The sequence below is a fragment of the Lithobates pipiens genome, unplaced genomic scaffold (assembly GCF_037356315.1).
Source record: "Lithobates pipiens isolate NorthernLeopardFrog02 unplaced genomic scaffold, aLitPip1_a1.2 Scaffold_3, whole genome shotgun sequence".
Lineage (NCBI taxonomy): Eukaryota > Metazoa > Chordata > Amphibia > Anura > Ranidae > Lithobates > Lithobates pipiens.
Genome location: NW_027507790.1, coordinates 96,539,427 through 96,563,784, shown reverse-complemented (window position 1 = coordinate 96,563,784; position 24,358 = coordinate 96,539,427). Strand labels below are relative to the sequence as shown.

Below are 24,358 nucleotides of genomic sequence, written 5' to 3'. Positions count from 1 at the left end.
GCCCCCTGCATCACAGGGCCCAGTTGCGGTCGCAACTGCTGCACCCCCTATAGTTACGCCCCTGCTTAGAGCTTGAAGAAAGTGGGGTGAATCAAGCTGATTGTCAGTCAGTCTGGAAGAGGAACTGTGCCAAATTGTTTTCAAATGAGCAAGACAGTCTAAAGCCAGCCTTATATGGATCGAGGTTCAGCGGGGACCAGCCAAGATTCAATCCATTATTGGGCAGGCTGATTGTACCAAGGTTGATCCATCGATCAACTTTGTTACAACAGCCTGTCAGATCTTTTACATGCAATAGCTGCTAACAGTAATCATTGCGCTCTACTGGCCGATTCACTGACAGAACACCATAGTGCTGCAGGAGGCATTCCCTCATTACCACTGACTGTGTTGATGGGGGAATCTAGCGATTTTTTATTTTTTTTGTGGAAGAAAAGAAAATCAAATCATCTATGGGCTGCTTAAGATTATCAAAAAATATCCATGTGAAATCAAGCAATGTTTCAGATTTTGAGCATCCTTTGTGGTAATTACGCTATCTTATCTTATATACAATACAGGGCAAAGTATTCATAGACCTGTGCCTTCAGGTGATTGGACACTGCAAGCTTTTTAAGGACATGCCCCCTGGGTGCCCCTGCTATAACCCTACCCCAATCTGTGAGTCTTTAGTATTGTGCTAGTTTCTCAAGGTCATAGAGTACTTCTCCTTTTATAGAGAAATCACTTAGCTCATTTAATTTAAAATGTATCTTTATTGTTTTAGTTTAGAATTCTTTAATCCACTTCTCACTGCCTTTTATTGCCTCAAATGAAAGCCGTACATTCAGATCGGTGCAACCTAGGTAAACCTTGGCAGTCATGTCCAGATTCCACGCTGTGGATTTTTTTGGGCACTGGATCACTTAATGCAACGCGTGTAGTCAGCCACAGGGTGCTATTGCAGGGCCATGGTCCTGTTCCTATGGAACTCAGGCCCTGAAGATCCCTTCAGGGGTATACCCACTGAGGGGTGGGGTGGCACTTCCTCCCACCCTCATGATATGAGGGTTCACCACAGGGTGGTCTACAACCTGGTATACTGTATTCAAACTCTGAACACACCTACTTTATATTCGGCACTCTACTCCATGAGTACCCCACATGGGAATACCCTCACACACCTTTGGTATAATCAGGAAAAAGGGAGCCATTGCAAAACCACAGGCAAACATTAATTTTGTCAAAGGTCCACACAACACTGAATCTGTGCTAATAAGCCCCCCTGCACCAGAGCAAGGACTGGTTCTAACATGCAATGGTCTTTGCAGGCAATTCTAACACGATTTCAAAGATGCAAAATGTGGCCTATTTGACAAAAACTGATTTTTCCAAATCTATGTCACAGTTCCTCAGATAGCTAACAGCTTTAATCAACCCTCTTTGCCCAGGGCTCAAAAATACCACACCTTTTCTCTTCCCATTTCTCTATCACAGTCAGATCCTGATATGTCTGCCCTAGATAAGGCAGACACAGAAAGGGAGGAATGAGGACATTGAGGCAGTATTGGAGGAACCTACCGAACATTGCTAATGTGGAAAACCTCACTTCTGCCATACACAAAAGCCTTGGCATGGTGTTGCAACTTCATACTTCTCCTCTTCTGGACACAGAGACATGCAAAAACTTACAAAACATTTGTGTTAATGAACAGATGATGTGCAATCTATGATGATTAGGTTACTCCAGAAAGGATTTTTACACCTCCCAAAATCTTTTTCAAACTCTAGCCAGTGTAAAAGAAAAAGTTTCAAAAGTGAACTGACCCTGTAGTTGGTCCTGCCTCAGTTTTAAACATCTCACTGTACCTATGAAAGGTTTTCCCTCTTTCAAAGATTCTGCAGATAGAAAGTTTGAGATGCTCTGAAAAACTTACTTTACACTTGCAGGCCCAGCCTGGCAGCCAGCTCTCACTGCAATTTCAATATGTCACATTGCAGCTTACTGGACAAAGGCCCTAAACACCACAAGATAGGTTCAAAGGATTTAATTCATACTTGTTTATGGTACAAATATGTAACAAATGAGTTCAAATTCCAAAAATCTGCAAGGTTGGTAATTCGCTATCCTGAGACCAGGGGCCATCCAAGGTGCCTATCTGTATGTGCTTTGCAATAGCCAACAATAATTTTCAGTTTGTTGCACTGCCCTTTGGCCTATATTCTGCTTTCTGAGTTTTCGCAAAGGTCCCAGCACCTCATCTTGCCCTTCTCAAACCTAAGGGCATCCAGGCCACAGACTATCTAGACAGCCTTCTCCTAAAGGCTTGATCTACCATCTAACTGTCAGCAAAGGTCCATAGGGCAATTCAGATGCTCCAGGCTTACGGTTGTGTGATCAATTAAAAAAAAAAAAATTCTCTTCGCCTGGAGTACTTGGGTCTGGTCCTGGACACATCCTGAGCAAATGTTTTTCTTTCCAAAAAAGAAAATTCTTTCCTCAGAACCCACTCTTGAGAATTAAGATCAAAGTGGCATCCTACAATGAAATTCTTCATGCGAGTTCCAGACCTCATGGTAGCCTCCTTTTGACACTATACCATTTGTCCATTTGCGTTCAAGAGCTATACTCTACAACATCTTGTCTACCTGGAACTGGTATACTCCGTATCCTGGCATACCATGCTCTTGTTCAGCCATAAAGGGACTCCTTATGTTGGTGGATTTCATGCTCAGCCTTAAAAATAAAGAAGCCTTTTTCCCTCCCTATCACTAGTGATTGTGAGAACAACAAATGATGCCCATCTTTCAGACTTGGGACAAGTGTTCCAATCCCTCAGAGTCCAGGGAATATGGTCACCAGTGGAAACCAAGCTCCCCATCAACATTTCTGGAACACAGAGTAGTTAAGTTGGCTCTACAACTTTGAACCTCCCTTCTGTGTGGACACCCAGTCAGGGTGCATTCGGACAGTGCCATGGCTGTGGCCTACATCAAAGGTCAAGTCATGCAGCCTTGAAGAAGCAAGCCAAATAATCTCTTGGACGGAAGCGCACGGTCCCATGATTTCTGTAGTCCATATCCTAGGTGTGGAAAGTAGACTACCTCAACCACCACCACTTGGATCAAGAGGAATGGGTCTTTTACCCAGACATCTTCAATCTGATATGTCAAAAATAGGGCAATCTGAATGTAGACATCTTAGTCGTTAAAATCAACAACAATCTTCCTCTGTTAAAGTCAGGACGATTGATCCTCTACCCCTAACCTCATATGCCTTGATAATTCCCTGTTTTCAGTTTAGACTAGCATACACCCTCCAGTATGATGGTGATTCAAACTGCACCTAACTGGCCCAGAGTCTTCTAGCAGACGATCACTGGCTGTTTCCCTACAGGCAAGATCTGCTATCTCGGGGCCCAATATTCTAACCTTGCTTCAAAGTCTGACTATAACAGCATGGCTATTGAAACATGGGTCTTAAAATATAAAGGGGCTCCGAGTCTGTTATTCCTACCTTGCTAATGGCAACACCACATCCAGGAAGATTTACTACCATAATGGAAATCCTTATTTGCCTGGTGTGAACACAGGCATCAAGCCCAGAAATTACTCTGTGCCTCACATTCTGGCCTTTCTAAAATCATCGAGTCTTGACCAGAACTTAGGCTTAAGCACTCTAAAGGGAGAGGTCCCAGCCTTGTCTGTTATCTTTACCAGGCCTCTGGCTTTACTCTCCCTTGTAAAAACTTTTCTTTGTGTATCGTGCCCCCTTACAGCACCCTGTGCTCCCTTGGGATTTCAACTTGGTTCTCTCTACCCTTCAGAAACCACACTTTGAAACCTATCAGTGATATTCCCTTCGAAGATCTCACTGGTAAAGTAGCCTTTTTGGTTACTAGCACATCTGTCATACGTGTGTCTGATTTGGTGTCTTTCTCCTGTAAGGCGCGGTTCCTCATACTTCACAAAGACAGAGTTGTCGTATGCCCCAAGACCATCATTTCTTCCCAAGGTGGTATTAGTCTTTGACCTCAACAGCGACCTAGTCCGACCATTTTTATGACCCGTTCCAAAGCATCCAAAGAAACTATCTCATTATTGTTTGGACCTGGTCAATGCCATTTAGTCTACCTCAAAGCTACAGATTCAATTAAACATAAGGATTCGCTATTTGTCCTGTCCTTAGGACCTTGCAAGGGACTTCCTGCTTTCAAGTCCACCATCACAAGATGGATAAGAAATCTTATTGCTAGAGCTTACATTCATGCTGTGCTTTCACTCGCCTATTTTGCCAAATCAATGGGAGCTTCCTGAGCATTTTGTCACCAGGCCCCTGTAGCCCAGTTTGGTATGGATGCTATCTTGTCCTCTGTTCATACTTTATTAAAGTTCTATCAGATGGATGTTCAATCTACTGCAAATGCATCTTTCCACTGCAAAGTTCTTTCAGCAGCACTTACAAAGTTGGGTCTGTTGTCCCTTATTATTGGGCCTGTTGGCACAGCTTTGTTTGCCTAGTTGTCACTCACCCTTCTCATTCATTGATTTGGGATGTCCTATGGTCTATGAATACTTTGCCTGTGTCCTGTACTGTATGATTAGGATAATAGTAATTTTAATTTATCTGTAAACTATTCATCTTAAAGTACAGTACAGGGCTGCATTTGAGGACTGTGCGTGGTGTCTGGTTAAGGGGAGGTGGCAAGGAAAGTGTCTCTAAAAGCTTGCCAATGTCTAATCATCTGAAGGTATAAGCCTCATAACCCAGGGTCTATGAATAATATTTCAGTTTCTTGTACTGTACTCCTAAGATATGGAACTCACAGGTAAGTCAAAATTCCTCTTATTTCTTCTCTCCTAGAACAGCGAAAAAAGTGTCTCCAATGGTCAGAGGTGCTTGTTATTTCTTAAAGCGATTTTACCGCTTATGTCAATGGTACCATTTCCTTACTCTCATATGTGGAAGATTGACTGAAAGAAATACTTAAGGATCCATCATTATCGTAGCAGTTAATTTTAGGCCTAATCTATTCAGGTGAATGCAGCATATAGTTAGGGACCTTTTAGACTTGTGGTTGGCGGGGGAGGAGGCGTAAGATGTGACAAACTGGTGGTTGAGATACATTTTTTGTGTCCTTTTTAGCTCCAGAGGCAGCAAACTGGGGTGTTTACATGCCACCATTGCAATGCATGGCCCCTGCAGCAAAAACTGTTGCTCCTCATTTAATGCTCCTCATTAAATGCAGTGCACACAGTTGCACCACATTGGTGCAGGAATTAGTGTTAAAGCAGGTGGTGAGTAGATTAAACTTGGCCTTATAAGGCTGGCGATTAGTGTGCAGAACTATAGAGCTGCAGATATCGGCATGGTTTTTGCCTGTAAGATGTTAGCCTCTATACAGAGGCAGCAAATTATTTTTATGAACGATGTGTCATGTTCTTGCAGACTAACAAGTACAGTGTACACTCCAGTGTCAGTAACATAACATGGTGTCTATTTATTAATCAACCCAATACATTAAAATGCACAGAACAAATGCAATAAATGTACTAAAACTCTAGCCGTTAAAGGCAACATGCCCACATTCAATTGTGTTATCTCTGTACCCCACAGACTTCTTGGCTACCTATTCAGTTAGTGTAATAGTTAGGGTGTTTTGTCTCAAATACTCTTTTGTTTGCAGTTGGCTAAGGATTGCTTGATCCACATTCAAGCATATGAAGCCATTTTGAGTGACATGAGGTCTTTATGATTGCTCCATAGATAAAAGAATGCACGTAGCCATAGATGCATGTTTAGCCATGTGCCATCTCACCTACATATCCAACAACCCTTTTATATCTGTAAACAGCGCAATAATTCAAGGCGTTGTATAATGGCTGTTAGCATAATACATATAGAATGTACATAACTAAGCAGGTGATTATGTGAGAAGTTCCTCACTCCCGAGGTTCTGGAGAGATTCTGTTACAGAAGAGCCCCTTGTGGCATATGGATCACTGTTAAAGATTAGTGAATTTAAGATAGTTTTGTGTGCTCATGTATCATCTTCATGCTAATGTGGTAGGCTCGGTTCTATTTCAATCCGCTGCACTTGGACGGTACTGATCTTTAATCAGTAAGGTAGTATAAAATTTCTTTCCGCAGAGCATCCCTGCTACCTGATGTGCAGTATCCTAAGGTGAGAGTGATGACTGGAGTAAATAGAATCTGCACTAACGAATCAGTTATATATTGATATTGCTGGAAGATGGGTTAATAACTCTGGGTATTTTACATATGTCCAGAGCATCTTTTGTTTATGGGCATCTATATTTATGTATAGAAAACCCCCAAACACCATCTGTACCCCTTTACCAATCCACAATATAAGGACTATGGTATTCATGTTCTTCCCCATTACATTTTAATATTATAACATACTGGCCTTAACTGGTGGTTTTCTGCATCCAGGAAATGAATGAGGATCATAGCACGCCCAAGAAAGAAAAACAGGAACGCATATCAAAGCATAAAGAGAACCTCCAGCACACTCAGGCTGAGGAAGAAGCTCAACTCCTTAGCCAACAGAGACTGTACTATGAGAAAAACTGCCGACTCTTCAAGAGGAAGATAATGATCAAAAGGCATGAAGTTGAGCAGCAGCACATCCGTGAGGTATTATTTTGCTTTCAATTTAATGCATTTCTGCATATTTCTCAGTAGACTTAATGTTAATAACTTGATTACATTCTCTTAAGACTGATGTGTACATTGATGCTTATATAAGCTGGATACCTATTTAGTTTGGAATTTTCCAAAGATTAAAATTGTTCTGCTAGCATCTTAGACTGGTTGTATCTGTTAGCATTTTATCTAATAATGCCTTTGCATGAATGGCGTACCACATGAACTGGATATATTTTCAATTTTAGAAGTCTACAATAGTCAAAATTGATAAACTGCTTCCTGAAGATAAATCATTAAGTGACCTATAGCTTATGTCAAAGACCACAAGTACACTCCCAACCTTTCCCCTGCAGGTTACCTGATTTGTATGTGATCTTATTGGCTTCTGTGCCATCACCCACAGAGACTTTGTCTAATTCTAAATCACTTCAGTCTTTGACTAATGAGCTTGCTCATCACTTTCAAATAAAGGCCCCATTCACATGTAAGCATTTTAAAGCTCCAAAATGCTCAACATACACAATCCCATGTATTATGATGGTATCTGTTCACATATAAGCACTTGGATCCCTGAAGTTTAAAAAGTTACATGAGTTAATTTTGAGGTAGATTTAGGCATTTTTGGCCCCATAGACTTCAATGGGGACACCTGAAAACACATGAATCAAGCTTTTTTTTCCCAGGTGTGTGTCAGGCATTTTTGAGTCTGTAAGAACTGGTTTCCTCCCCCTTAGTTTGAATACATATGTAAAATGTTTAAAACTCCTCAAAGTTGCTTTGCTTGGATGTGAATTCAGCCTTAGAGACTGTTTTGGCTCTTATCAATGTGGTGCAATTCACTCTGAAACTAGAGCCTCCACCAGTGCCGTATCCAGTCTTGGTTCCCTAAGGCCACATTCACACTTGGCATTTCCATAACAAACGAGAGAGCACACAGGAAATTTTATGTTTTGCCACATGTTTTGAAAACGTGCTGCAAAAGTGTGAACTGTTAATGGTACCCCAAACACAGACGCGCGTTTTGTCATGCTACAAATGCACAACGCTCCATGTCAAAAAAAAGTTCTGGAGCTTCTTTGCCACGCTTCTAGCAAGTAGGGCTGCCCTATGCGCTACGTGAACTGTGATTGGGGCCTAAAAGAGATGATGAACCCCCATATAAGCCCACTGAAATGACTAGCCTCAGGTGATGCATTAAAATCTCCTACATAATGTTGTACCTGTTTATCTGCGGCCTTCTCTCCTCCACAGCATTCCAAAATACACAGTTTAGATGATTTTTCTCGGCTTCTGGGAGGCAGGGGTGGGGATCTAATGTTGCACAGCACAGGACCCTAGCACTCTACACAGTTTCACTGGGAAACATTCACATCTGAGGCAGTCGATTCCCCTGGTGTGTGCTTGGAGAGGAGGGTGGGTGCCTTTATCCAAACCCAGAATGTGTGCATGGAATTTACCAGGAGACTTTCTGGCTTTTGTGTACATCAAGGACGTATACATGCTATGTCCCATCTTCCCACACATGGTTTCTTATGGTTTGATGTGGGGCCCTTACATTATTTGTGGCCCTGCCATTTAGCTTTTCATTTGCACCACTATGTATTACTTAGAGTGAACAGTCAGTGTTGACTTTGTTCATTTAAAATTAGAAGAAAAGAGGTTTAACCATAAACTACATAGAGGGTTCTTTACTGAAAGAGTGGCAAGGATGTGGAATTCCCTTTACACAGGTGGTGTTTTCACAGTCCATCAAGTCCACACATAGGTTGGACTTGTGTCTTTTTTTCAACCTCACCTACTATGTAATTTAGTCTTGGGTGTTGGATGTATCCTGAACCATCAGAAATCAGACTCTCCAATCTAAGATTTGAGATTTCCAGTCAAGAAAACGTCCAACTCTCCACTTTTGTATGCAAGTCTTAGGCCTGATGCTAGCTTCCTTGAGGCCAGTCCCATTTTGCCCAATTTCACTCCAGACATCTACAACAAAACAAGAGCCAAGTCTCACTCTTCTTCTTCTGTTCTTTTACAGAGAACATTAAGCTTTCTATGCCTTAAGACCTTTATACAGGAAGTCTCCCGTGTAGCTCCCCTTGTTTGTTACCTTGTGACTCCATGTGATTTGAATTTAGTTCTCTCTGCACTGCCTTTTTAACCTTGTTAGAGACATTCCACTCTCGCACACAGAGTGGTGTTCCATATAGTCATCACAAAGCAAATTATGTAACTAGCAGCTTTATCCTAAAGGCAACCCTTGTTTTCTACAGGGACATGTTGGTGAGGCACAGGACTTTTCTTGCTTAAGGTAGTCTTTCTGGGTCCATCCCTTTGTCTGCATCCATTTCACTAAAATTTAAGTTTCCCACCGTTGTCTGGATTTGGTTTGGGGCTGTATGTCTCCTTGCCACCGCTTCTTTTAGGAAGATTTTGTTATCTCAAATAGACCCCGTAAGGGTGCACTGGCTTATTGTTACACCATATCAAGGTGGCTTATGCAGACCATCATCCAAGCTTATTGTCTCAAGGATAGGATTCCTATTTTCTTCTGCTAAGGCACACTCTACTAGATCTATGATTTGTCTTTTGGGCTTTTCTGGAGCAAGCAAAAGATTGCCACCTGGTCTTCTCTTCATATAGTCTCTAAGTTCTACAAGGTGAATGTTACAGGCTCATTTGAAGCCAGTAAGGTTCTTCAGTTGAGGGGCACAGGTTCTGATATTAAGAGGGGGTTATCCTGGGCTGGTCAACAGTTTATTCCCCCCTCCAACCCCCCTGCCCCCAATGTCTAGTCCTCCTGTAGGCACCAATATAACTCTCACTTCTGTGTCCTTTGTTGGACACCAACAGAAGGACTTTACTGGCAATTCAAAATCACATTGTTCTAAGGCACATCTTTTAGTGGTATGGCATTGAATGATAGTATTTTGACTTGATAGTCAAATCCTTCTCTTGAAGTCCAATGAAGGGACAAAGAAGTTTGCTAGTTTTGGAAAAAGATGCTGGAAAGCTAAAACACCACATTGTCTCTTTATAGCACTCTGGCACGAAGTACAAAAAATCTTTACGCAACGGTCCTCTGGTACTCTCCACTCCCAGTGACTGTGATTTTGTATTTTGATGAAATGGGGGCAATTGGGATTTTAGAAGGTTAATCGCTTTAGAGAATGCACTACACATCCTCCAACAGCAGGACCTTTATAGCAAAACTCCAGCCAAAGATCGGTATAAATGCTTAAAGAAAAAAAATAACCTTTTGTAATGATGTGTAAAATGTTCACGTTGTCTGTGTCTACGTATTAGTATGCCAGATACTACTGACAGCGCCGAACTCCGATGCTGTGGGTGGGGAGAGCTGCAGCTCTCATACAGTGAAGCGATTCTTTTGTTTACTCACCCTTTCCTCCCTCTTGTCCATTCACAGAATACCTTGTATTCTGTGAACAGAATACAAAGTGTTTTGTGATGGATAATGGGAGAGGAAAGCGGTAAAAGACAGGATCGCTTCACTGTATGAGAGACACAGGTCTCGTATCCCCAGTGTCTGAAGTCCACCACTGACCATGGTATCTGGCACACTAACTTTAAATTCTGTATGGGGGAGCGGAATTCCCTAAAGAATAGGAGAAGCCAATGAGTGATTCAGCCCACTAGCACCTATTTAGGCCTCATGCTAAAAAGCTGTAGCTGTAGAATGAGTTTGCATCGTTTTTGCAGTAATGTTTTTTTTTTGTTTTTTTGTAGCAAAACTATACTCCCACTAAAGCTTTTCGCTCAAAAAGCTCATAAACGCTGAATAGCCAAGTTTTCAGCATTTTTGAGCTTTTTTTCAGAGTTGGAGCATTTTTACAGCTGAAAAACTCCTCTCAAAACCCACTAGTTCTGGATTTATTTATTTTTTTTCCCAGACAGAAAATGCCCCTGCCAAAAAAGTCTGTTGAAAGCTTATGTGTGCATGGACACATAGGATAACATGTTGGGTAGTTTACTGGCTGCAGAAAAAAATCTCAAAAGCCAACAACAGCAACTGTAAAAACATCCAGTGTGCATGAGGCCTAACACAGTTTGCCCTATTTAGAGAAATTAAGTGAAAAAATTAACACTGCTTTCTTAGGATGTATTTTATTTTATTTTTTTAATAAACTAAATTCAATTTGTATATGTTTATCCTGTTACAAATGCTAACAGTAATGTGAGTGCTAGCATACCATTTTTATGTTAATTAAACATTAACCATACTTTCTTTCCCTTAGGAGCTCAATAAAAAGAGAACCCAGAAAGAAATGGAGCATGCCATGTTAATCCGGCACGACGAGTCCACTCGAGAGCTGGAGTACCGGCAGCTGCATATGTTGCAAAAGCTTCGGATGGACCTTATACGTCTGCAGCACCAGACTGAACTGGAAAACCAGTTGGAATACAACAAGCGCAGGGAAAGGGAGTTGCACCGGAAACATGTAATGGAACTCCGGCAGCAACCCAAAAATCTCAAGGTGAGTATCCTGTGTAACCTCAATGAAGGCTTTGTACAAAGTGAGCAATAGGGTAAATCCAATTAGTCCTCCTATATAGGACTCACACGTACAGATCACCTGCAATGTACACATGAATTTAATATGACCTTCACACAAGCTGAACACAAAGTAATACAGCTGCATTGCTGTACACAAAGCTGCCTTAGATGTACAATATTACCATGCATAAATAAAATGCCAGCCACAAAACCCATTTCTGCTTTTTCTGACTGAATAGAAAGGTTATCACCTGTAGCATGCATGATGGGCAAAGCTAGATGCCAATATTTCTTCTGACAAATGGAACACAAGTTCATAGCTGTGAACATCTGTAGTCGTTTCTAGACAGCATCTTTACAGAGTTGTCTTCATTTCCCTTTAACTTTACCTAGTGAACAATGTAGGAATCTGACACCCACCCAGGTTGACTGTAATACCATCAGTTATTTGTGTCTACTGAAAGCTGAACTCCATAAAAACGGAACTCCACACTGCAAGAGTTTCTTCTTTTTTCACCTGGTGATCCAGCCAGCAAGGCTGTTTTAATGTTAGTGTATTTAATACAAATACATTTAACAGTAGGAAAAGTGATCATTCTCTGAATGTCCTGTGAGACTTCATGACCCCTGACCCTCTGGGCAGTGCTGGTTGGTTCTGTGCTGATCACATGCACCCTCTCAAAAACAAAACAAAAACTGAGCATATGCAATGTGCCTCCAAGGCTCTGTACTATCAGCAGATGGATTGGAGACGGTAAAAGAGTCACACAATGCAGAGGTTACACAAGAGATTACACAATGCAGAGGATTAACTCCTTAGGTTCCACATTAAGTATAGCCAGCATGCTTTACTGCATATACAGACTGGTTTTACGATAGTGGGGTTTTAATAACACTTTAATAAGTCTAGATAAAGGAGAGGGATGAACAGAAAGCACAGATACATACAATGACGTGGTAATTTATTTTTTATGAAGGTGATGGAAATGCAGATAAAGAAACAGTTTCAAGACACATGCAAAGTGCAGACCAAGCAGTACAAGGCCCTGAAGAATCACCAGCTGGAGGTATCCCCAAAGTGTGAGCACAAGACAATACTCAAGTCCCTGAAGGATGAGCAGACACGCAAACTGGCCATACTTGCTGAACAGTATGAGCAAAGCATCAATGAGATGATGGCTTCACAGGCGGTAAGCAACAACTAGATGTTCTTATCAGTGTTGTTTTTATTTTATTTTTTTATAGAATAGTGGAATGTTTAGTTGCAGCAGGCAGGTGAAGGGCTCACTAAGTATAAAGGCTTACCTTTTTTCAGATGACTGTGTAGTCCACTAGTTTTGGCACCATGTGATCCTCTTGGTTGTCAAGAGGCAAAAGGTAATGAACTCATAAGTGTCCTCTTTCTGTGTATTTCAACTGGACAAGATATATCCAGGACACAAATAAAATGGTATAGCCCGTGGTTTAACCACTTCCCACCTGGCCAATGCATATATACGGCCGGGTGGGAGCCGTCTACTCCTGATAGGACGTTCCTGAACGTCATTCAGAAGTAGCGGGATCGCGCGCGCGCGTGCCCGCGTCACCCGGACACGGCACATCTGAGATCAGCAGGAGGGCTCTGTGATTGGCCCTCCTGATCACATGACGGCCGTGTCCAATCACGGCCGTCATGTGATGTAAACAAACAGCCGGTTGCTAGGCAATCGGCTCTCCTCTCCTCACACGGAAGTCATCGCTGAGGAGAGGAGAGCAGAACGCTGCAGCCGGCTGATGATCAGTGAGTATGGGCTGCTTTTTACAGCTTTTTACTCACTGATCATCAGTCTAGTGTCAACACACAACACACCACACAGTACAAACACAATCCCCACATATGTCCCCAAACCACACATGTCCCCAAAACATACATGTCCCCAAATAATAAAAACACATGTCCCTAATAATAAAAACATGTCCCCCACATATGTCCCACTAAAATCACATGTCCCAATGATTATCTGCACACATATGTACGTGATCACCTGCACACATATGTACATGATCATTTGCGTACATATGTCCGTGATCACACAAACCAATTATTATACAGTTAACGGAATTTTTTTTACCAAAAACATGTAGCAGAATACATTTTGGCTTAAATTTATGACAAAATTTGATTTTATTGGATTTCTTTTCAAATAGAAAAAAGAAAATATTGTTTTTTTTCCAAATTTCCGCTTTTTTTGCGCTTATATCGCAAAAAATAAAAAACAGAGTCGTGAATAAATAACACCAAAATAAAGCTCTATTTGTGCGAACAAAATGATAACAATTTCATTTGGGTACAGTGTAGCATGACCGCGCAATTGTCACTGAAAGCGCGAGAGCGATGAAAGCTGAAAATTGGGCTGGGAAGGAAGGGGGTGAAAGTGCCCTGTATTGTAGTGGTTAAAATACTAATTTGTTAAAATTGACAGCAAGATTGACTTTTAACTTAAATGTAACAGACCTCACTTTAACATAGATATTAAACATAAAAATATAAATAAATTAAAAATATGGATGATTTGTGATTAATAGGGTAAAAATTGAAGCAGGAAACCATATACAGAACATGGCTTTTTCAGGGCTTGACTTTTTTTTTTTCCTTTTACCATAGTAGGTATAGGAGTTAATTTATGCCTCTGTCTGCACAGGGAAGTATGTTGACAAATATTGGTAGAAAATGATATTTAAATTAACATTTATGGTCATATTTGATACCTATTGCTGAAGCTATGCAAAAAATAAATGTAGGCACAAACGGAGAATCGCACACTCCATTTTCCTCTATGAAGCTTTAGTGTGCAAACAATACAAAGACATTTCACCCATTCTATCCTCTGTTTTGACCCCTTCAAGGGCTTTATTGTAGTGTTGAAAGAAATAGTCACCATAAAGGCACTCCAATAGTTATTAAAAGGATACTTTCAGCATTCGTAGCATGATAAACATTATTTACTAATGTATTGTTGCTCCCCTTCCTGTAAGAGCCACCACCTATAAAACCCTATTCTTTCTTCATCTTGATAGAAAAAACAAATTGCAAATTACGTTAAAATCTACATATTAAATGCCAATACTGTATACAGTGGATATAAAAAGTATACACACCCCTGTTAAAATGTCAGGTTTCTGTGATGTAAAAAAATGAGATGAAGATAAATCATTTCAGAACTTTTTCCACCTTTAACGTGACCTATAAACTGTACAACTCAGTTAAACAGCAAACTGAAATCTTTTAGGCAGAGAGGCGTAAAACTAAAAAACTAAAATAATATTGTTGCATAGGTGTGCACACCCTTAAACGAATAATTTGTTGAAGCACTTTTTGATTTTATTACAGCACAGTCTTTTTGGGTATGAATCTATTAGCATCACACATCTTGACTTGACAATATTTGCCCACTCTTTGCAAAAACGCTCCGAATCTGTCCAATTGTGAGGGCATCTCCTGTTCACAGCCCTCTTCAGATCAACCCACAGATTTTCAATCCGATTCAGGTCTGGGCTCTGGTTGGGCCATTCTAAAACCTTAAACTTCTTCTGGTGAAGCCATTCCTTTTATTGATTTGGGTGTATGCTTTGGGTTGTTGTCATGCTGAAAGATGAAGTTCCTCTTCATGTTCAGCTTCCTAGCAGAAACCTGAACGTTTTGTGCCAATATTGGCTGGTATTTGAAACTGTTCATAATTCCCTCTACCTTGACAAAGGCCCCTGTGCCAACTGAAGAAAAACGGCCCCAAAGCATGATGCTGCCACCACCATGCTTCACTGTGGGTATAGTGTTCTTTTGGTGATGTGCAGTGTTGTTTTTGCACCAAACATATCTTGGAATTATGGCCAAAAAGTTCAACCTTGGTTTCATCAGACCAGAACACATTTTCCCACATCTGTTTGGGAGACTTCAGATGTGTTTTTGCAAAATTTAGCCGGGCTTGGATGTTTTTCTTTGTAAGAAAAGGCTTCCGTTTTGGCTACTCTACCCCATAGCCCAGACATACGGAGGATTGATGTTACATGTACCACACAGCCAGTACTTGCCAGATATTCCTGCAGCTCCTTTAATGTTGCTTTAGGCCCCTTGGCAGCCTCCCTGACTAGTTTTTTTTTTCCTAGTCTTTTCATCAATTTTGGAGGGTCGTCAAGTTCTTGGTGATGTTACTGTTGGGCCATATTTTCTCCACTTGATGATGACTGTCTTCATTGTGTTCTATGGTATATCTAATGCCTTGGAAAATTATTTTATACCCTTCTCCTGACTGATACCTTTTAACAATGAGATTTCTCTGATGCTTTGGAAGTTTTCCCTGGACCATTACTTTTGCTGTAGGATGCGACTGAGAAAATGTCAGGAAAGACCTATTGGAACAGCTGAGCTTTATTTGGGGTTAATTAGAGGCACTTTAAATTATGGCAGGTTCATACAGACTCCTATTTAATATGAGTTTTAATGTGATTGCTTAATTCTGAACACAGCTACAATCCCCAGTTATAAGAGGGTGTGCACACTTATGCAACTACCTTATTTTAGTTTATTTTTATTCCCCCATTAAAGGTGGAAAAGTTCTGCAATGATTTATCTTTCTCATTTTTTTACATCACAGAAACCTGACAATTTTACAGAGGTGTGTAGACATTTTATATCCACTGTATACTATCCAGGGTAAAGATCCATTACATCTTTATATTAATGCATCTGGTACTAAACTAACTTCGTCTGTTGTTCCCATCCTTCTGCCCCTCCTCTTCCTATCCCACAAGGGAGTGTTGCATACATTCTCAGCAGCTGTAACCCCTAAAAGACGACTTATGGGTGCAGCACTTTTATCTCTAGTCTGAAGGAATCCTGAAGGATGCAATTTTTTATGTTGTGAGGTCTTTAATATAATGTATGCTTTTATTGCAAAAACTAGATCTGTGTTTCTTGACTACCAGTCTTGATTTTATGTATTTGGATAGTCAAAGTTTCAGTTTTGGATTAAGGATTACTAAAAAATGGGTGGGATTGCTGGCAATTTTACATAATTTCCAAGGGTGGTCCCAGTTTTGGAAGATCTTCTCTGGGAGTCCCTATTTTTGAACAGTTTAAATGTTATATTCACCTTATTTATGCAGTCTAGACTTTTTTTCTTTTGTTTGAGAGCTTTTTGGGAATAGGGATAGACTGTAATTTCCTGTAGTAGTATTATATGGAGACTGAAAGCTAGGAACATAACTATTTTGGTCCCCATTTACACCTGTGCAATTCAGCATGTTTATCAGAGCCACATCAATGCTCAACATCAGATTTCCACAATATTATCAACACTGAGAAAAAGCTTGGGAACTTCCTTCCACTTATCCTCCCCTCCCCTCCCAATGTCATGCCCAACAACCATCTGCTTCTCTTTTCCATTGACTAAAACAAACATGCTCAATCCAGGCCAAAAAAATGCTTGACAACCTACCTCTTCAGTCTTTCAAGCAAAAGCAGGGAAAATGTAAGTGGTTATATTTTTCAAACATGTTTGGTATATTTCAAGTTCTCCTCTCTACTCTGAGCAGAGATTAGTGAATGTCAGAGAGAAGCTGAGACAGTTGCCGGTCCAGGCATCTTGGTGGATCAAGTCTAGGCAGTCCATTGCCTGGACTGGCTGAAAACCAATCACAGAAGTGCACGTCATTCTTTGTGATCTGGTCAAAATAGCTTTAGCTATACTTCTCCCTTTACATTTTTTAAACTCTATGTGTAGTAGGGCATGCTATGTTTCCAAAAACGGCATAAAGTCTGATCTGAGGCTGTGAGCATGCTGCTGCTTGCAAAGCCCAAGTAAAGTGTACTTTTTAACAAGCAAGAAAAAATTACCTAGGTGGCATTTTTGTATTTTTGTATCAGTTTTTAACATCTGTAGAGTTACTTTTGAGAGTTTTCTTGAAAAAATATGTAAAGGTGTGTTTTTTTGCTGGTTCCTGTTGAAATTTAGCTGGTTCCTGCTGAACCAGCTGATTCTCAGACCATGTATTCCCTGCTTTACGTTTTGTATCTACAGTGTTTCATTCATCTGCAGATTAAAACACACCTTTACATATTTTGAAAAGTAACTCTACATCTGTTAAAAACTGAGACAAAATACAAAAATTCCACCTAGGTAATTTTTTCTTGCTTATTAAAAAGTACACTTTACTTTGGATTTGCAAGCAGCAGCATGCTCACAGCCTCAGATCAGACTTCATGCAGTTTTTTGAAACATTGCATCCTGTATTTCCTGTAATTGTAAAGTTCCAACACATAATAATTATCTTTTACACTTCCTTTCATATAGAAGCTCACAATGGTAAGAAAGTCCTCACCACACTTAGATACCATAGGGCTGAATCTTCAAATGCTAGTTAGGTTACCAGTTGCTTTTGAGTTGTTGAAAGAAACCAAAATTCCCAGATGAAACCCAGGTAGGCAAATGACGAGAACATAAAACTTTGAATTGGAGACCACATTGATTATGCGCAAAGAATAATAAGCCATGAAAACCCTTAAATGGAATCCAGCTGGTCTTACACAAGGTGAAGTTGCAGTGGTACTTAAAGCGGAATTTCGCCCAAAAGGGGGAGTTCTGTTTTTCTACCTACATCCTTGTATCCACACAAGCAATCTCTCAATCTTCATTGTATTCTGACAGCAGGGACACTCCCCCTTTGTCAGAGTACACAGATCAGTGCTGCAGCACTGATTAAAAGCTTTAGACCGGCTTCTGTTAGACGGCAGTACATATTTACTGAAATTTAGCTGGTTCCTGCTGAACCAGCTGATTCTCAGTCCATGTATACCCTGCTTTACTTTTTGTATCTACAGTGTTTCATTCATCTGCAGATTAAAATGATGAGCTTTGAGCCACAGATGCTGTCGTTTATAGCAATCCGACAAGAAGAAAAAAAAAGATTTATATTTTATTTACTCCTTCATCAGTCCTAATGAATTATTTCTTCCTCTTCTCCTCTCAACTGCTATTTTCCTGCTGATTTGTTTTTAATATGATCAAATAAGAAAAAAGTGTGTTGTGTTATTTTTGTTTTGTTTTTTTTTGTCTAAGGACTAAAGAAAAAAATTTGACAATATCAATCTTGTCCTTAATAATATCTGTATTATCTTAATTACAACGTTTTTCAGAATAAACCAGAATAAAATTTCTCCGTAGCAGGTGTAGACGTGTGAGTAGTGAAGTGCCTAACCACCTCAATTCCAGCATGTTCTATTCTTTTCTTTACATTTCATTTTTTTTTCAGTGCTGTGATAGTTTAACATGCACATAGTATATTCAAATGTGATTTTTTTTTTTTTTTTTTTTTTGGGGGGGGGGGGGGGGGGGGGACAGAACTTTCTTTTGGTGTTTAATAACCACAGTTTTTGAATTGTTTTAATATATAAAGCAAAAAAGACCACACTTAGGAATTGCTTATATTTACCTAGTATATATCCTTTTCATGACTAAGCGGATTTCTGACATTTGCCGTTTACAAGTTAAAATACGTATATTTTGCTATAAAATTACTTAGAGTCCCAAAACATTATATATATTTTTTAGCAGAGACTCTAGAGAATAAAATGGCAATTGTTGCAGTATTTTATGTCACATGGTATTTGTGCAGCTGTGTTTTAAATGCAACTTTTTGGGAAAAGGGACATAAATTTAAAAAAAACGAAACAGTAGCCCAATTTTTATATAATGGGAAAGATGACGTTATGCCAAGTAAATAGATACCAAACATGTCGTGCTTTATAATTGCATGCACTCGTGGAATGGCAACAAACTACAGTACCTAAAAAATCTCCATAGGCGACGCTTTAATTTTTTTTTTTAGGGTTACCAGGTTAGAGTTACAGAGGAGGTCTAGTGCTAGAATTATTGCTCTCGCCCTGACGATCGTGGCGATACCTCACGTGTGATTTGAACACCGTTTACATATGCGGGCGCAACTTCCGTATGTGTTTTCTTTTCTGCGCAAGCTCGCAGGGATGGGGACGTTTAAATTTTTTTTATTAAGTTGTGTTTAAAAGTGATCAAAAATAGTTTTTTCTTTTATTGCTCTCACAAGGAATGTAAATATCCCTTGTGACAGTATTAGGTGGTGACAGGTACTCTTTATGGAGGGATCGGGGGTCTAAATGCCCCCCGATCCCTCCTTTTCATTTCAAAGTATTCAGATTGCCGTTTTCGATGATTCTGAGTATTGTATATATTTTTTTAAAACCGGCGCCACTGCAGCCGAGTAAACCAGAAGTGACATTGTGGCATTGCTTCCATGTTTACAATAAGGAGACTAGAACAAAGCCATTTCCGGCTTCATTCCAGTCTGTCCCAAGCCGCCAGAAGCAGAGGTTTGTTGGTGGTATGGGAGGCCCGGGAAGAGCGGCGGGGGGGGGGGGGGAGTACATCCCCTCCCGCTCCTCCGGGAGAACAGCTGAGCAGCTTTTAGCAGCATCAGTTGTTTTCCCTGGATAGCTGATCGCCAGCTCTAAACAACGGTACCGGAATGATGCCTGCAGCTGCGGGCATCATCCCGGTAAAACCCCCGAAACCAAGTGCGCACATCTGCGTACGCTCGGCGGGAAAGGGTTATAATTTTTTTTCATATTGTTCATCATCATTTAGGTTGATTTTATTAGAACCAAAGTCTTCCAGCAAAAAGTAGTTGTGGTTATGTTGCATTGAATCAGCATTAGGCTTTTCAGCAATAACCCCCTCCACTAAATTATTGGTGGTCAGTGGCACTTTAAACCCCCCACCTTTTTTAAAAAGCAAAAAAAAAAAAATACCAGAGTCACTGGTGGCCAGTGACAGTTTAAAACCTCCCACTTTTAATGAATAGAAGCTTTACTTTGCCTGCTGCTGTCTTTCTCTTCTTCTTCTTCCTTCAGTCCACTCCTGTGAGAGCTAAACACAACCAGTGTTTACACTTGTAATTAGAGTGATTGGTTTACATTGATCACAAGGCAAAGAGTTGCTCTGTTCAATTTGCCTGTGATTTGCACAGCCTAACAGTGCCATCAAAGGCATTGGGATCACAAACCCCTCTATAGGCTAAGACAGTCTTAAACATCCGGTTATAGTAGCAATTCCCAAATCAGCCATTTACCAAAATGGCCAGTAAGGAGTAGTTTAATGAAATAACTTGCACCTCACAAAACTAAAAGCAACCCAGAAAAACTAATGTTCAGTGTAAATGTTCATATTAATTGTGAACTTGATTGCATGCTAGATTTCTAAAACTAACCATATACTTATTTATTTATATTTCCATAATCATGAGTTAGGATGTTGATAAAATTTAGTGAGTAGGGTTGTACTTGGCAGAAGGGGCTTTTGGAAGAGTGGATCTATTATGTTACCAAACTGAAGGGTCCACATCAGTAGCTTTCTACTATTGTGGAAAATACTTATAAATGTTTGTTCTGTGTTTTGCAGTTATTGTCGTTATATAATCTTTTTTTTTTTTTTTCCCTTTGACTTCAACTACTATGCACTGACTTTGGACCTACAACGTGCTGTTTTGTGTGTACTCTTGTTTGGGCCACAGCTGCGCTTGGACGAGGCTCAGGAAGCAGAATGCCAGGCTCTTAGGCAACAGCTTCAACAGGAGATGGAGCTACTGAATGCCTACCAGAGCAAGATCAAGATGCAAACAGAGGCACAGCATGAGCGTGAACTGCAGAAGCTGGAACAAAGGGTGTCTCTTCGAAGAGCTCACCTGGAACAGAAGGTACAGAACATTTAGCTTCAAATTATTATATAATATGTGTTTCTCATGTCCAGGTTGCCACTTAACATTACCGCAGAGATGGAAAACTAGATTGCAGCTAGAAGGTAATATATGTGTCAAATCAATCTTAAAACTAAACAGACTTGGTATACATGGCTGTCAGACTTGTCATCAAGTTCATTGATGCTCATGTAAACTTATGATCTGCTTTACAGGCTGCTTCTGCTTTTAGTGTTGAGGTATATATAATTTGCTTGGAAAAATTTCCATTTGGATGCTTTGTACTGCAAATCAAACAAGAGCAGACACCCCACAAGTGCTGTTCTTGACTTTTGGCGAACCATAGAATGAGGGGGGCCTCTTAGGCATCAGTGCAGTTTGTTCTCAGTCAGCTTCCAAATAGTCATGTAAACGTACCCTCAAGCAGACTAACCACCTCCCATCAGCAGTATTGGCAGTTGGGTGGGCGGCAGCTCTCTTTAGCCATGATTGCGTGGGCGCGTGATCGTCGCTCTGTCCCTGGGACACAGCGCATCACCAGTAAAGAGCTGACGGTGAGGCTCTTTACCCATGTGATCAGCTGTGTCCAATCACAGCTAATCACATGTAAATAAGGAAATGCCGGTTATCGGTAGTCCTTTCCTCACACTGAAAGCGTGAGGAGAGGAGAGCCAATTTCCTCACAGGAAGATCTGCACAGTTAATCAGGGCACTGATTATCAGTGCAGCCCCAACAGTGCCCATCAGTGATGCCAGTAAGTGCCACCTAATTACTGATTTACAAACTTGTATAGCAGAAACTAAGTAAAAAGTTAGGTTTTTTTTGGGGGGGGGGGGGGTTCAAAGTTTTTTTTAAAAAATGTTTTTCTTCGTTTCTGTTCTAAAAGTTTGCAAATAAATCTTACTTCATAAATTTAGGCCAAAATGTATTCTACATTTTTCGTAAAAAATAACCCAAATCAGTGTATATTATCTAGTCTGTGTGAAAGTTATAAAATCTACAAACTATGGTATGTGTGTGTATATGTATATATATAATTTAGTGTGTGTGTGTGTGTGTGTGTGTGTGTGTGTGTAAAATTGCATGTGATTTTAACAGGAATGTGGTGCGATTCCTGTCCGAAGCACGTGCGGTTCCCCCATTGCTCCTGTGTGAACCCAGGCTTGTCATAGTGACTGCAGTGCGATTTTAACCCATTCATTTTGTATGGGGCTCAAATCGCACCACAAAGGTATCGGTACTCTGTATCAGAGTACTTGACTTGGCGTATCGGTGCTCGCCAGCAAAAAACAGTATCGTTGCAACCCTAATAATTGCTCAGTCTTGATGTACTGATGGCCTATCATTTATTGAAGCCCTAAAATGCTAGGACCGCACAAATACCCCCAAAAATTATTATTTTTTGAACAATACACACCAAGGTAGGTTTTAAGTTTAAATTTATTTGAAAAATTAAGAAATGAAAAAACTTTTATTTTTTTTTCCCACAATTTGACATCATACTGCTCTGGAGAGGCGATGACGATTTTTTGTACACCAGGATTGCTTATTACAGTGATGATCACTGTATAAGCAATAATTTTTGCATTGTGAATGAAATACACTCACATGCTGTTGTGTACTGTTGGGATAGCTATTATTGGTTGCAGCTATCACATGGTACAGGTCCACTGTGATCAAGATTGGTATGATCAGATGCTTTCAGTATTTAAAAACAGCACTGTTTACCTTCGGGGAAAACGGAAGTGACAAAAATGCTCGCCGCTTCCAGTTTCCTATACTGTAGAGCTCATTGAAGACCTGTGGGACAGTAGTGCCCAGAGAGGTATGGACAAGGGGGGGATTACCAGAAATAGCCATCCATCTGCTAATTAAGCACTTCAGCACCCAAAAGTTTTACCCACTTCCTGACCAGGCCATTTCTTTGCGATACGGCGTTGGGTTGCTTTAACGGACAATTGCGCAGTGACGCTGTACCCAAATAAAATTGATGTCCTTTTTTACCCACTAATAGAGCTTTCTTTTGGTGGCATTTGATCACCTCTGCAGTTTTTATTTTTTGCGCTCTAAACAAAAATAAAGCGGCATTTTTGAATAAAAAAAATCCCTTTCTGCTCTAAAACATTCCCAATAAAAAAAAATGTAAAAATGTTCTTTATTTTACTTTATGCATTTCTTTATCAGTTCAAGTCAATATGTTCTATTCTGCTACATATTTTTGATAGAAAAAAATCCCAATAAGCTTTTATTGTTTAGTTTGTGCAAAAGTTAACGCGTCTACAAACTATGGGTTTGATTTATGGCATATTTATTTTTTTACTAGTAATAGCAGTAATCAGAGATTTTTAGCAGGATTGTGGCGGACAAATCTGACCCGAAGTGCCACTTTTTGGGGACCAGTGACACCAATCCAATGATCAGTGCTAAAAAAATAAAAAAAATAAAAATAAAAAAAATGCACCGATCCCTGCATAAATTACACTGGCAGGAAAGTGGTTAACACTAGGGGTTAAGTGTGTCCTAGGGAAGTGCTTTCTAACTGGAGGAAAACGGAGGTCACAATTCAGCTTGAACCAGAAGATCTCTCTTTTCCTCACAGGTACATGATTTTGCGCATCCAGGCCGCCCTGCCACTGTATATGTATGGTGGGTAGTCCAGAAACGGTTAAAAGCCTGGTTGTCTCCTTAAAATAAACAATACCGGGATAGTGCCTGTAGCTGCAGGCATCAACCACTTGAAGTCAAATGATGTACATGTACCTTATTTTTGTGGCAAGTGGTTAACAAACGTATCATTTATTACAAATAAAGAAATTATAAAGAGGCAAAAAACAAGTTGAAAACTTGGGTATGTACGTCTTTGAAAGTTGATCTCTTTACGCTGTACTGTGGTCAATATAAACAACTTATTAAAAAACAAAACAAACAAAAAACGGGTGTACAGATTAACCACTTGCAGACCGGACCATTTTGCTGGTCAAAGACCAGACCACTTTTTGCGATTCGGCACTGCGTCGCTTTAACTGACAATTGCGCGTTCGTGCGACGTGGCTCCCAAACAAAATTGACGTCCTTTTTTTCCCACAAATAGAGCTTTCTTTTGGTGGTATTTGATCACCCCTGCAGTTTTAATTTTTTGCGCTATAAACAGAAATAGAGCGACAATTTTGAAAAAAACGCATTATTTTTTACTTTTTGTTATAATAAATATCCCCCAAAAATATATAAAAAAACATTTTTTTCCCTCAGTTTAGGCCAATACGTATTCTTCTACATATTTTTGGTAAAAAAAATTGCAATAAGCGATTATTGATTGGTTTGCGCAAAAGTTATAGCGTTTACAAAATAGGGATAGTTTTATAGCATTTTTATTAATAATTTTTTTTTTTTTTTTTTTTTACTAGTAATGGCGGCGATCAGCGATTTTTATTGT

General features: G+C 40.0%; 1 protein-coding gene across 10 annotated transcripts in view; it reads left to right on the top strand.

Annotated features, from left to right (window-relative positions):
- Positions 1-24,358, top strand: part of TAOK3 (TAO kinase 3) — a 401,409-nt gene that overhangs the window by 361,310 nt on the left and 15,741 nt on the right. For all 10 annotated transcript variants that reach the window (XM_077462074.1, XM_077462072.1, XM_077462066.1 and 7 more), the window contains 4 exons: positions 6,437-6,640; positions 10,903-11,142; positions 12,140-12,352; positions 20,742-20,924. In XM_077462074.1, the coding sequence (XP_077318200.1) occupies positions 6,437-6,640; positions 10,903-11,142; positions 12,140-12,352; positions 20,742-20,924 (840 nt within the window). The remainder of the gene's footprint in view (positions 1-6,436; positions 6,641-10,902; positions 11,143-12,139; positions 12,353-20,741; positions 20,925-24,358) is intronic.